The following is a 14,356-nucleotide window of genomic DNA, read 5'->3' on the forward strand; positions in this document are numbered from 1 at the left end:
AAATAATGTCAGATTTGTTTTATTGGGGGCAGTCAAATAAGTTTTATAACAGTTTTAAAGGATTACATAGATACACACGTCAGGTTGCTACAGAGGAGTTTCACTGCTCCTGTATAAATTCAAAATAGTTTAGAGTTTGACTCAACAGCATTAAATATTAATTCATTTACATTTAAAATCATTCATGTAATTACAGGTAAACATAATTTTGTGAAAATAGCCATTATAATCTGATTAGATAGAAAAACATATAAGGAGCTGTCATGACAAATACTGTATTCATTCTGCTTCACTGAAGCTACATTCCTCAAAGGGTTTAACATAAGAAAATAACATGAGTGTTTTAAATTCTTTTTTGTGCAAAAATCTGCAGTGATACCTGTTGGCTAAGAAGAGCGATAAGTAAACACAGGGACACACATGTTTTATCGGGCGTGCACTGCAGAGGGCTGCTCCTGCAGTCGGGCCTGGGAGGCCAGGGCAGCCTTACGGGTCATGGTACTGCAGCGGTTCAGGATCTCCTCTGTCTTAGGGCGCATTGGGACTGGGGGGGGCTGGGACAAGCTGCTGTCAGAGCTGGTTGTGGAGCACAGGGAGCTGAAGTTGCTGAAGTTGGACTCCCGGCGGGAACCGGGCTTAGGGGCGAGCTCTCTGTTCAGCCCCTCCTCGCTGGAGCTGGACTCACTCCCAGAGAAGGAGGACAGACTTAACTCCTGGCTGGTGTCACTACTGCTGCGTGTGCGTAGGTCAGAGGGTTCCTGAGGCCTCTGGGTCCAGCTTTCAGACAGCATGTCCAAGGAGCGGGCCTTCTGAAGCCGACCCCTGACTTCATAGTCTTCATCTTCCTCACTGATGCTGGAAAACAGGGGCGTCTGGGGCCCCATGGAGGCCAGGTTCAGAGTGGAGTTGTGCAGCTTGGTCTGGAGGCTGAAGAGACCAGCATGAGGGTTGTTGTATGGCTGTAGGTACATAGATGGGATGTAGCCAGCTTTACCATTAGATCTGAAAGAAAAACACAGATCACACATTAATATCTACTCTTTGATTCATCCAGTGTAATTAAAGAGTATAACAATGTCATTAAACTGTCAACTTTTTCAGTCACACACCTGATAAGCCACCAGCCATCGTCAGACTTCCGTATCGCCTCCACCACAGTGCCGATGTTCACAGACACCTCATCCGGTTTTTGGGAGGAGTAGCTCCTCACAGTGATGTACAGACAACCTACAGACCACAACAACAAGAGCTGTTTAACATCTAATCCCAGCACAGACCTTCGTAGAAACATGCTCAATAGCACTCTCTGGAGAATTATACCCTACCTCCAGATGAACACATAGCATCCTCTCCCTCTTCTTCATCCAGTAACTCCAGATACGGAGCAGGAAACCAGGCCACGCGTTTCTCCTCATTCTCCACCAGCCACCAGCCTGCGCCACAGTAAACACACAGGTCAGAGATATGCATTTCAGAGTGCAGGTGCAAATGTGTGCAAAGGGACAATTGGGGTAAAAATTACTAGCTTGTCACTGAATGTCTCGCTGATAAGATTCTTACCGGCAGGGTCTTTGATGAGAACGTCCAGCTTCTCATTCACAGCCGTTTTGAAGGGTCGGTTCTTGGTGTCCTTGGTCTCGTATGGGGCCACACAGCAGTACGTTTGAGTAACAAATGGGTGACTGACATTGGCAATAGGCTGGCGGCCATTCGCTCCTCCAGCCTTCCCATCGGGCAAGTCATCAGACAGCGTGACAAAAACGCTGAGAATAAAAATAATGGTACAACACTATTATTTTACGGTACACTTTAAAACATCTAAGTAACTGCCTGTAACTACCTGCTTTTTGTATACTTTTAAGTGGTTCATTTAATGTTAATTTGTATTTATGTGTCCCTTATTACTGCTTTCTCATACTATGTTATGCATGCCTAACATTACATGAAGAAGCTACTACTTTACACAAAATGAACCTTAAGCAGATGTTAAATAATCAGTGGTTAAACTATGACAGGTGATACATTTCTGGACTTCAGTGCCTTACCTGTTTTTGGTGAAATCTGGCTGCAGGTCATGGTCTTTTGGTGTAAAGAACTGAGAAACTTCCGAACTCTGGGTCACGCTCTCGTCACACTTGAGAAGCTGGGTGCAGTAATTTTCAAGAAACCTCATGCGCTTGATGGAGCGCTTGGATCCCTTCTGCTGCATGTTGGTCTTCCTAGCCTCACCTGTGAATATTTAAACACAAATAATAGATCAATAAAAGCTAAACATTTTAGATAAGATATGCATTTGAGAGAAATATTAGATTCTTACCACTGAATTTGGGGATGAGCCTGTCCTTTCTACGCAAAGGATTGAAGTGAGGGAATCTATTTTTTAGTTGTCTCTGTTAAGAAAAAATAAATTGAATGTTAAAAAGCTGTAAGGATTATTAAATTAACTTAAATACATTGCAAAAGATATCAAAAATAAATAAGTTATTCAGTAGTATGTATATTTAACAGTTTATTTGTGTGGACTCACATGAAACGCTCTAAAGTCCTGAAAGGACCTGTAGACAATCACCTCACTCTTGTCTGACCACATCACTGAGAGCATAAACATCTGTGGAACAAGAATAAGAATCATTTTAGATTTTCAATTACTTTACCAGTACAGAAATACAAAGTTATTGGAAGTCTATACTACCTTGAGCTTGGGAGAGTCTCTCTGGACAGCTCCAATTACTCGTGCGTTAAACACTGTGCGCTGCGCCATCGTGTCCCTCGTAGTGTCGCGACTGGACTCTTGAACTGTTGCCCGCACGTTGACCTGTCAGGCTCGCTGTGCCGGGACAGCTTGTGCGTCTTTATTTATACAGAAAGGAGGAGGCGGAGTCACTTGTGTATTCAAGGAGGAAGGCAGGAGGAGTAGAGCCAGCACCTTGTGGAACTGCCGCGGTTGAGTCACGGGAGAGATGCAGGAATGTGGCGTTAAATCATCGGAACACCAAAGAATTTTGGCTTCCGACATCTGATTTCCCGGATAACAATTATCTTATGCAACATGAGACACGTTTATACGAGTGTCACCAAGAGGCCTACTTTGAACCTGTCTTATTAGATGCGGGACTGGCACCAACCAAACCACAGAGCTGTGCGCACAAACAGCGCGCAGGGCTGTGCGCACAAACAGCGCGCAGAGCTGTGCGCACAAACAGCCCTCACTTGAAATCAGATGTGGCTCCTAAAGCTGCATTTTCTAGTGGGTAGTACTCAGTTATATTCGCTCAGTTACATTTACTTGAGTAATTTTGTAAAGAAATTGTACTTTCCAGAGTACTTTTCTAGCCGTATACTCCTACTTGAGTATAACTTCCCACTGTAAGTCTATTAGCGACAAAAGCTTTATGTTGACAATATGAAATGATATAAACATTTGCTCCATCAAATATGATTTTTTTCAAATTTTTGTGTCTATCCTTTGAAAATACCAGATTTTTTGTTTTGTCCTTCATTTTTGATGCAGATACAATGTAGATGCATCTGTTCCATATGCAAAGGTTTTAATTCTGCACTCTTTTCTTTTATTGTTAATTTTATGATGATTATTGTGTATAAATTGTGATTATTGTGTATAAATTGTGATTATTGTGTATAAATTGTGCTATACTGTACTAATAAACTTGCCTTGCCTTTCCATGGTGCACAGTAGTTTTTGCATTTGATGTTTACACGTCATTCTGATCTTCTCATTCATTCAGGTCCTGGTGTAGTAGTCTGGTTTAAAATGATCTTACGCTGGAGGACTTACACCTTACAGATACTCACAGTTTGGTGAAGGCATAAAGTCAAGAGTTAAGGCGGGGTGCTGGGATGTCCCCATCACATGGTTGAAACCTCTGTAACTCATCAGCAGAGGCATCTTTTCTACGATGCCAAAGTCTTGTTTTGTCTTTTCATAAGTTTAACTAACTCCAAGGATAAAGGTACACCTAAGAATTTGTGGAAAAGTATACATGATAAAGTAAACGTTACTTAGTATATTTTATAGATAAATTAATCCTCTGCTTTTGAACCATCAATGCAGATTTCGATACTAAGGAATAGACTTGATACTCAGTACTGATTCTGATAGCACGATAATAATAAAAACAGTCTTTATTTAGATAAATAGAATTAAAATGCTTGTTTTTAAAGATATTCTGAATTCCCAAAATATTGTACCAAATCCTATTTTTTCTATTTCTTATGTTCTGAGTAAAAGCTGGCCCCGCCTCATCACGAGCAGTTGCACGGACCATGCCACATTTCCACAGATTTTGCACGTGTGGTCACTTGACACTTGTCATCTGGCTGTAATAATATCCCTTATCAAAAGCCATTGTGGAAAGCTATGGAGCTTTTCAGACTGACTACACAGGTAAAGGGGCATGGACTCTTGGGGTAGGGAGGAGCAGGTGTACCTTCAAAGTATCACGTGAGAGCCAGACAGAGGGGGCTATCCCGAATCAAGGAAATTGTCTGATGTCCTGCCAGGACCCGCTCACATGGCAAAGAGCATTATGGTGGAAAAGGTCAGGATTGTCCCGCTGGAGAGTGACCTCAGAAAATGTCAACACTTGGTGGTAAAAATGTAAAAACCCTCCCAAATGGATAGTGGGAACGTGACTCTGAGTTTTTAGGGCTGTCAGAGCAGAATACTCCTCACATGGGGAAACACGTGCCATGGGGAGGAGAAATATTGTAGAAAAAGTGTAGGGTTAGGTGTGTAATCTTGTCTTGCTGTTGTCTCTATTGGAGAAAAGAAGACAGAGAGAAACAGCAACTCCCCATCAACTGAAAACATGCACAATAGGTAAAACTCCTCCAGCTAAGGTAGTCCTGACCTCAGGATCTGGAGATGGGTCTCTGAAGGCCATATGCAGTGGGTCCCTGCTCCTGACAGGTTCTTCCATAGACACTGGTTGAAAGATGAATCAAATGCAGTGAATGAATTTCCCTCACATGGGACTAATAAAGTTTATAGTAAAGTATGGAAAATTGACATTTTCACAATATCCACCAGATGAATTTTATTTTTTCTTCCTGGTCATATACATCAAATCTTTTACATAGTGTTTCTCATATTAATTTAGCAATGGATTACGCCAGATGCCCTTTTCAGAGATGATCAGTAATACGTACAGTTTTTGAGAATCTCTTATTTACTTGATTTCTATTGTTTATTCAGTACTTGTTTATTTAACTCTGCTCCATTCATTTGAAAGATAAATGTAATACTTATACCTGTTATACCCATTCTACTGAGAAGTTCTTTTTATTATCTCTGTTCACCTACTCAAAGTAGGTTTTGCAGGGACGTTGGCTGTGCTAGGTCCCTTTTATAATGCACATTCCAGAGACAGATGTACGGGGCCACTGGCTCATGCCGAGGAACAAAATGAACCTTTTAGTGTTTCTGGTGAACATGGTTATTCAATTTGCCAGTTTTTAGCATGGAGATACCTACTTATGTAACATATACCTGAATACCTGAGCAATTTCCAGCAAATACCTTTGAACCACAAACTCAACTTTAAGTAAAAAAATGCACTGAGCAATGTCTTTTTTCACCTTATTGTATCTAGCCTCTTAGTTTGTCATTAAAAATCCCATATTCTTAATACATCTTGGACATTCTGTCACAATTTTTATGGATTTGTTTCTTTAAGAGATGGGGATTTTTGCACCAGGAAGAAAAAATGTCCTTTTATTACTCCAGCAACTGATGACCAATGCTATAATAGCTAAATAAAGTCTTTCTGAGCAGAGAACAGCAGTAACATGAACATACAAGGAAGTTCTGTTCTACTAAATACCATAAACATAAAATTGTAATATCAAACTAGGACTATGGACTTTTTATAGTGCACTGAAACTATGGCAGTTCCTCCTTAATTGTCAGTAATGAACCATATTTGTATGTCTTTCTCATTTATTGCAGAGGTTGTTTTTTTTTTTTTTCCTGGTTCCTGAAACCATGAATATAAGAATGACCAGTTTTCACCAAGAAGGAAGTTGTGGATATTTCTGTAGTTCGTGCCAGGAAAGTGTCCATCTTAAATGAGCTTTGTATTTGCATTGTCTACACCCAATACTGTACAGACTGAGTCAAGTTAATCAGAAAGCCCAATGATGGATGAATGATCCTTCAAAGATGTGTGACACAATGGGGAGAAAATATATTTTAAAATTACTTCATGTCACAAATTCATCTGCTGTGATTCAAACATTTGTGTTGCAATTTTGTTTTATTTATTTGATATTGTCCTATTATGGTAAGACATGTATTGTGTATTGTCTTGTGAGTTAGTAACACAACTTACTTACTTACTTACTACCCACTACTGTATTTGTCCTAAGAAGTAAGTCTGCAAATGAGACAGGCTTTTAAAAAGAGTTACTGATTTTTCAAGTAAATTTCTCATTAATTTTCCCCATAAACTTTCTGTTCAAAAATTATATTAAAAGTTTTGAAATCTTCCAGGGAGATAATCAGCTATGTGGTAACTAATGACCCCAAGTCATTTTATTTTTATTTATTAATTTTAAAAATATAACTGAAACTTGTTTGAAAGTTCTTAAAACATTTCATTTTATTGTATGTTGTAAATGTGCTTTATGGACCTAAAACATGTGATGCATATTGGTTACCAAATAACTTTCAAAACCATGCCTTTCAAAAATATTTGAAAGTTTTGAAAAATGAATGGGAAGAGTACATGGGAAAAATGAATGGAAACTTTACTTCTGGAAACCAGAGTGGACTTGGGGCTGTTGAGCTCCATAGTCGGCTCTTTACCCATAATGCTATTGACCTGTGGGCACAATGATAACAATAAGCAGTCAGGCACAAAGCTCACACTGACACTGTCTGTGCAATCACTCAACCGTCCAGGTCTGAGCCATAGCAAAAAACTAATTTAATTTTCTGGGTCCCCAGAATTGAAGAAGTGGATTTGATGAGCAGCGAAACATCTTCACTCCTACAATGATTTGTCCAGTTGACAGATTTAAATTTCATCTTTTGCAACATTGGGAACTTGCAGATAACAAAAAATAACAATTATTTTCAGATTGCCAAATAAGACAATAATTCAAAAGGATTATTTATTAATTTATTTTGAAAAACTGTATTTATAACACTTAACTTCTAACTTCTTATAGCCATTTAAGGTCTATCTACTTCCTGCTTCCTACACAGCCATGATGTCACATTGAACATATGTTTATTTTAAGACGCTCACTTCCGATCGTTGCAGGATTATTGTATGATGCAACTTCACTACAACATGAACTAAATCACTAATTACTAAATAAATAACATGTTCCTTTGCCAAATATCTCATTACACTTGTAAATTCAATGAAACTGGTTTAAGACAAACAGTAGAAGCGATGATAGAGACTGGGAAATTCTCAAGTGCAGCAAGAACTGAAACAACACATGCTTTCTTTTTCACACGGTGACTTGGGCCTCGGCATTTCTGAAATAGTTTTCCTGATGATGTGGTGTTCTCTTCTTTTGTTTGTGACACAGGGACGCTTTCAATAATTGCTGGTTGAGTGCACAGATAGCATAGGTCCAGACGTGTCCTCCAGCTGAGTTCAAAATGAACAGTGTGCCTGTGCTTTCCTGAGCACACTGATAAGGACAGATTAGAAAAGGTTAGAATGAAGGAAATAAACAAACTATTTCTGGTATATCTCAAGATAAGGGTGTTATGTGCACACTACAAGAAAAGAAAAGACAATTAAATATTTGCTTTTTAAACGGCTAAAAATATTTATCAGATCAATCATAACTATTATTAACTTTTTAAATAATCATAATCTGGATCTACAGAAGATAAAACACATGGCATGATATAACAAGAACAGTGGCATTATTCAACCAAAATATCAAAAGATAATAAACAAGTTCAAACTTTTATCTTTTGATTATTTGTAGCTGATATCATTAACATTTCCTGGTGGTGTGATGTGAACAGTAGGCCCTGCTGTGTCTGAACCACTATTTGACTTTAACTTGTGCTTTTTAACAAGTCTCATAATCATAAAATTACAATACCACACTAGTTAGTATTAGCTCAGCATGAACACCCCCAGCCCAGTCACTGCAAAGTATCAATATTTCACTTTATCTGTAAATACTCTCTATCTAGAACAGGCATGCCCAAACTGTGGCCCGGGGGCCAAATGCGGCCCTCAGACCAATTTTTCTTGGCCCTCAAGCTTCTAGGTGAATTGTCCCATATTACTTTAACCAGTACTTTTTACTGTACATTTCTGAAAATCTACTTTAACAAACCCATATCAAATATTTATGTGTCGTATTGAGGATGTAAGTGTGAATAAAGGTCTAGTGGTTCAGTCTAACTTGTAATAAAGACACAGATTTGACGTATTCACTGTATTTGCGATTAGTCTATGTCCCTCAATCGGCCCTCAGCTTTGTCTGTGTTTTTAAATGTGACCCTTAATGAGAAAAGTTTGGACACCCCTGATCTAGAACATAGGCCAATTTCAACCTTTTATTTAAAAATGTATTAAAACTCATTATACAATTAAAATAATAATTTTAATTGTATAATGAGAGTTATGTAATTACAATTAAAATAATCATTTGTCTAATCAGACAAAAAATGCTGACTATTTGTGTTCTAAAATAATGGTTATTTTGAGCACTACACTGGATGGTCATTGTAAAATTACCGCCGCTATTTTAAACTTAACAGTAGCATTTAAATTAAGGGGAAGATTAAATGTTATTTTAAATCTGTAACCAATACTCAAATGTGTCCATTGATTTAGTTGATCTGTTGATATAGTCAGAATATTGATTTCAGTACTTGTTTGTTATTCCTTCTCTACATATTAACCTTTTTATCAAATACTCACTCGAGCACCTTGTCCACTAAATACATGAGGATAAACACACTGTGCTGCTGCCCCCGTCAGGCCTCAGGTCCAACAGACTCACACTTAAAACAGTAGAACTGGTAGTGCCACATGTTTGTTGTCTTAAAATAATGGGTTGTGCAAATACATATGTAATTGTGCATGAGAACACCCACATTGAGCACAATGACTGTTGTTGTGACACACTTTTGTGATGATTGTATAACATGTTTGTTGCACTAGATGTTCCTGTATTTTTAATACTGCTAACACCCTGTTCCAATAAATGTTAATATGCAACTTAAAATGTAAATGACGATTTAAGTTGTAAAAAGTAGTATTTCTATAGTCATTTCAAACAGATATTATATACATTTGATTTCAAACTCATTTGTGTTTGTGTAGACAACCTTTTTGAATCATTTGTTCAATTACAGGTGTTTATGCCTGAAAAATGCCTGAGAAAACATATATTCTTACTGTGCGTGGGGTGCCTCTCCACAGATCTGACCTAACACCTGCTTGTGATCACTGATATAGACACATTTAATTCCATATGCAGACCATACAAGGCACCGCAATAAACCACCTGCTTCTCTGGAGACAAGCACTAAACAAGCACTAACAAGCTGTCAAAGCAGAGGTATGTTCAACAGTAATGCAAGTTAGTTAAGTGGTACTAAAAATGTTGAAGAACTTGAAATAATCTTCAAAGACACTGATTTGAAAAACATGTTTCTGTCCTGGAGCTAAATTGTTAAAATACTTACATGTTTTACCTTTCTAACCAGCAGAGGGCATTGTAGGGTCACTTTATCTCAGTATTTAAGCATGTTATTCCTTGCTTATCAGTAAAAGGTGCTCCATGTAACTTTTACGGTGGAGGGTGTTCTACTTAATTGTCTCCATGGAGCTATTATTGTTTTGGCTGAAAGATTCCATAGTATGCATTAAACGTATCAATATCCATGGAGACAAGCAGGTGACCCCACCATGGAAGTAAAAGATTAGATATGTGACTCATGTGACTCACAGAAAGAATACACGTTTCTAAAGAAAATTATAACACCTGTGACTGAATAAATGCAACATAAGATTAATGCTATACTATGGAACATTCCAGGAAAAGCGATGACATTTTCAGTGTTAGCAGACCCTCCACCAGGAAAGTTACATAGTTCACACTTAAATGAATCAGCTTCACACAGTCATGTTAAGAATTACACATGTATTTTTTGTTTTTTTACTTCTGATAAAGATTTTTTTTAATTCTATAATCCATTCTTTACAATCATATTCATCTCTTTACCTCAAGCAGTCACACTCCACTTCTACTGTATAATACAACTCTGATAGACTTTAAAAACATGGCACCATCACATGGGAAGGGAGCATCTGTCAGGGAAGATCTTGAATAGGCGAGTTAACAAAAATATTTCCTTTTAAAATGCTCATAAATCAATCTGGATATACTCTAGGGATAGATTTTACTCTCTGCAAAGTGTATCTGGGAAACGTTGCATAGTCAAGGGTCAAACAATGATAAAATAGTGGATAAGTTAAAATGTAAGAATGGTAAAAAGTAAAATTCCCAAAATATTTATAATTTGGGATTCATATACTGTAAGTGTTGTCATATTGAAGCTTTGTAACTGGGTAAAATGTTAAAAAACAAACAAAAAAAAAAAAAAACATCTTTGTGCAAATGTAACTTAAAATATTCACAGCAATCATGTGTGATATTAACAAAAATCTCCCAAGCAATAATAATAAAAAAAACAAAAAACCTTAGGCGTTCAATGTCAATGCTTTCAAAGTGCCACTCATTGATCATTTTAAATTCCTTTAGCAAATATTCCACTCTCTTGACATAGCCTGCTTATAAAAATACTGTTAGCTTAGTGGCTAGTTAAAGCTCCAATCTGAAAACCTGAAAAACTTGAATCGTGCACTTAAAAACCTTCCATTCCCACACTTTATGTTGATCTCGGGGTGGATTTTTCTGTCAATTCCTTGTAAGTTTTTAAGCAAGCAAAGGGCCATCCCAGCTTATAAAAAGTGTCTTAAAATAATTAGCCAAGCGTTGTGTTAAAAAAACGTTAACTAAACGAATCGCACCCAGTCTTTGCCGCTGGTTTTTGTCTTTCCAAGGATATCAGCTTTTCCCTTTCTCTTCAGTCTTGCATACATTCATTCACTGTCCCCAACCTGTGTCCAAGCGTCGAGTGCGAACACGAGAGAAATTATTTGCACTTGTTTAAAGCCAAAATTCTCCTTTCTGTTCATTCTCTCTGTAGTTTCATCAGCAGCTTCATGTGCGGACTCCTGCCCCACCCCAAGTCTCAGTCCACCTGCAGGGATACTCAGCACAGTGCACCAGGGTCACCGGAACTCATAGATGGCTGCGCTGTGTTCAGGGACATGGGTGAGGTTTAAGGACTGGTACCTGCAACAAGCAAATTTTGGGAAAGTCAATATAAAATAGTGTCTGTGTAATCCCTCCGATGACCAGGTAAGATCCATAGTATGAGAATGGTGCAGAAATGTACAGAACTGAATCGGAAATACTGACACTTTGTAGAACATGTTGATTTACGCCATTACATTTGACTGTAGTAAGGTTACATTTTTAGATATATGTTCCCTCATTTTTATAATTCATTTACTAGAGCTGTTCAATTATGGGAAAAAAACAATACCACTAGATTACCAAATCAATCATTACCAAATCATGAATGTTATTGTACTGTCTTAGTGTCATATTACTGTCTTGTTTATATTTATAATACCAATAAGGTACAGAGCTATCAGATGTTACCCTCGTGGGTATCATCTGATAGCGACTATATTGTATTTATTTTGATATCTGTTGCATATGTCTCACACTTTAATAACTTGTAGTTTGCACTATGTATTGAAAATTTTGCACACTTGTATATTGTCTTTTGTATTGCACCTTTTATACGTATTTTTTTTTTTTTTTTAAGGACTACAGATGGAAATTAGCATTTTGCTAAATCTGGTGCAGCCATCTTTTTAATGTATCTGCACACTGTCCTTCAAAAAAAAAAAAAAAAAAAAAGTTAGTCATATTTGAAATCATAATTATAAAAAAAAAAAAAAGAATTGTGCATAGAATAACAGTTATTTACACGCATTTTTATAATAGCTGACTGTCATATTTGCATAATTTTATAATTTTAATGTATTAATCGCACAGCGAGAAAATTACAGAATTTGAATGGCCTAAAATGAAGGACATTCCCTTTCAGACATCAATTCATACTTTAGATCATGTCAACTACAAGCATATACTACCCAGTAATTACATACCACATTAATAATATACCAATATTTTAACAATTTTGAGGGTATATTCAGAAAGAAAAATCTATTTTGCCTGCTTCATGCTTAGTTTTATAAACTCCAGAAATCAATTCTTGGCACAACCCTTATTTAGTCTAATAAATTTGACTGGCAAAAGGTTTCTTTTAGCTGAAGATACTCGCTCTTCAGGAATTAAACACCAGGTCTTATGACAGCAAGGAAGCCACTTGATCAGCTGTATCAAAGCGTGCTTAGCTAGACTTTAAGGTTTAAGGCTTTATTGCTTGGCCTGGAACTGTGGAGTGCTAATTTGGCAACCTGTGAAATGAATTTGCCTATAAAATATTTTCCAAAAAGCAATGTATGCATTAGTATACAATTTGTTCTTTTCTCATGAGCATGGTCCACTTTACATGTAACAAATATCCTCTTGTGTATGTTACCATTCAGAGCTTCTGTGATAGTAGTAGCCCTCAATTGTTGCTGTGGATTTCTGAAAGCAAATGTAGTAAAATCCTGCAAAAGAAGCTCCGCTGATGTCTTTAATAGTGTGGTCAGGCACGAGAAACTGCTCCTGGACAGAGAAGAAACACACTGACGACCGTTTCCAGCAAACAGAAACTAGTTAGAATGTGAATCATACCTTCCATCGCATAAAAATATAGTCAGAGTTTTTCAGATCCTCATAGTCAAAATCATCAGAGTTGAATGTCTTCGCATACTGGTAGAAAGCTTGGAACTTACCCTAAATAAGACAGGAAAATTAGGCCACTGTAATCCAAATAATCAGCAGTAAAGATGATTGCTCCTACCCAATGCTTTCGGTCAACGTCTTCATCAGCATCCCATTTCCGTGTGAGGAATGGGCGCTTTCTGCTTATGATTTCACCAGCAAAGAATGTGGTCAATGTGGGGTATTCCTATAAGAGAAACCATGTATTTAATGGAAAAAATAAATAAATATGTGCATGAACCAGGAATGACATTTCAAAATGTATATTATATAGTTAGTGATGGACTGGTACTGTAGCCTATGCATGAGGCTGAATAATTCATGTTTGTGGTGTGTAAGTATCACTCCTCTCACCTCTGTCAGGCCCTTGATCTTTAGGTAACCACACAAGTAGGAATCTTCCATGGTCACATGCTACACGTGAACAACAGAGGAGAATGTTACAGGCATAAAAACACAGGCTTAGAAGTTCATTTATAACCACATGCAATTTTGGTGACCAGTAAACTCATTCGTTTTTCTTTGCATGTTTTTTTTTTTTTTATTATAATGAAAATGAAAAGCCTGATTTTGCAAAGAAAACATGGCGTGTATACATTTGATTATGGCGTGTATATGGATTCAGTTGCCTTTTCGCCTTTTAGAGTAAATAGCTCCCTTATTGTTAAAATAGGGCTATCAGAAAGTCGTAAACAGAGCTACAATCGTAGCTAGCACAGGCCAGTGCTCATTGATTTTCCAGCTGTCAATCACCACCGCGGTTTGACAGATCGCCAAAGCCCACTGACAGCTCGACTGAACAGTACAAACACAGCTTCACTGTCTTACCTGTAAAACTACTTCCACGTCATACGAGTTTCCTTTGCTCTTTTGGTGCCCCCTGAACTTGGATCCGCTGTACAGCAGCGAGGTGACCACACCGGGCTGCTGCGTGTTGATCGGGGGCGGCGGGATAAGCGAGGCCGAGGATACGAAGGCCGCAGCGGGAGACTCGCTTACGTATCCAGCGGGGACAGGCATGGCTCCCGCTTTGCTGGTCGGGCACTGACCGCAGTCAATAGCCGTATAAACTGTTGGTTTCGTGGGCGTCTACACTAAGGTAGAAATCACTAATGGGGCCCAACGACATCCAAAATAGGCGTGATTTCGCCACTATTTAGTTTACCAGTCACCAGCCTCCCTGAAAAGTAAGTAGAGTACGACGCGGCGTTTTGGACAGAGTATCCACGCTTCTGATTGGCTGATCGAGTCGACGTTTCAACACTTAAAGCAATGATTGGTTAAAATGGCGGAAACGTGTCTGTGATGTTTTGAGTGTAGTTTTTTTGGATTGTATGGAACAGCTTGTGAATACGGCTAAAAACTACATTTC

At 38.0% G+C, this 14,356-nt stretch overlaps 2 protein-coding genes across 2 annotated transcripts; both read right to left on the reverse strand.

Moving 5' to 3' along the window:
• noxo1b (NADPH oxidase organizer 1b) lies at window positions 1-2,831 on the reverse strand. The gene is made up of 8 exons (XM_033984426.2): window positions 2,693-2,831; window positions 2,528-2,608; window positions 2,318-2,390; window positions 2,046-2,229; window positions 1,561-1,763; window positions 1,326-1,433; window positions 1,110-1,227; window positions 1-1,002 (listed from the first exon to the last, which is right to left on the reverse strand). The coding sequence occupies exons 1-8, from the start codon at window positions 2,759-2,761 to the stop codon at window positions 426-428; spliced, it is 1,413 nt and encodes a 470-aa protein (XP_033840317.1). The 5' UTR covers window positions 2,762-2,831; the 3' UTR covers window positions 1-425.
• Window positions 2,832-10,139: 7,308 nt separating this feature from the next.
• LOC117387050 (glucose-induced degradation protein 4 homolog) lies at window positions 10,140-14,218 on the reverse strand. Its single transcript, XM_033984429.2, has 6 exons — window positions 13,813-14,218; window positions 13,339-13,398; window positions 13,064-13,171; window positions 12,895-12,996; window positions 12,695-12,825; window positions 10,140-11,370 (listed from the first exon to the last, which is right to left on the reverse strand). Exons 1-6 carry the CDS (start codon window positions 14,002-14,004, stop codon window positions 11,307-11,309), a joined length of 657 nt encoding a protein of 218 aa, XP_033840320.1. The 5' UTR covers window positions 14,005-14,218; the 3' UTR covers window positions 10,140-11,306.
• Window positions 14,219-14,356: the final 138 nt, after the last annotated feature.

The sequence above is a fragment of the Periophthalmus magnuspinnatus genome, chromosome 19 (assembly GCF_009829125.3).
Source record: "Periophthalmus magnuspinnatus isolate fPerMag1 chromosome 19, fPerMag1.2.pri, whole genome shotgun sequence".
Taxonomy (NCBI): domain Eukaryota; kingdom Metazoa; phylum Chordata; class Actinopteri; order Gobiiformes; family Gobiidae; genus Periophthalmus; species Periophthalmus magnuspinnatus.

Bases quoted from the DNA above. Each gene is read 5' to 3' on its own strand.
- noxo1b (XM_033984426.2), bottom strand. From the start codon at position 2,761: ATGGCGCAGCGCACAGTGTTTAACGCACGAGTAATTGGAGCTGTCCAG. The intron at 2,391-2,527 runs GTGAGTCCACAC...TTTTCTTAACAG, and splicing joins AGGACTTTAGAGCGTTTCAT to AGACAACTAAAAAATAGATT. The intron at 1,434-1,560 runs GTAAGAATCTTA...ACTGTGGCGCAG, and splicing joins TCTCATCAAAGACCCTGCCG to GCTGGTGGCTGGTGGAGAAT.
- LOC117387050 (XM_033984429.2), bottom strand. From the start codon at position 14,004: ATGCCTGTCCCCGCTGGATACGTAAGCGAGTCTCCCGCTGCGGCCTTC. The intron at 12,997-13,063 runs GTAGGAGCAATC...TGTCTTATTTAG, and splicing joins ACGTTGACCGAAAGCATTGG to GGTAAGTTCCAAGCTTTCTA. The intron at 11,371-12,694 runs GTAACATACACA...TGCTTGTTGCAG, and splicing joins TATCACAGAAGCTCTGAATG to GTACCAGTCCTTAAACCTCA.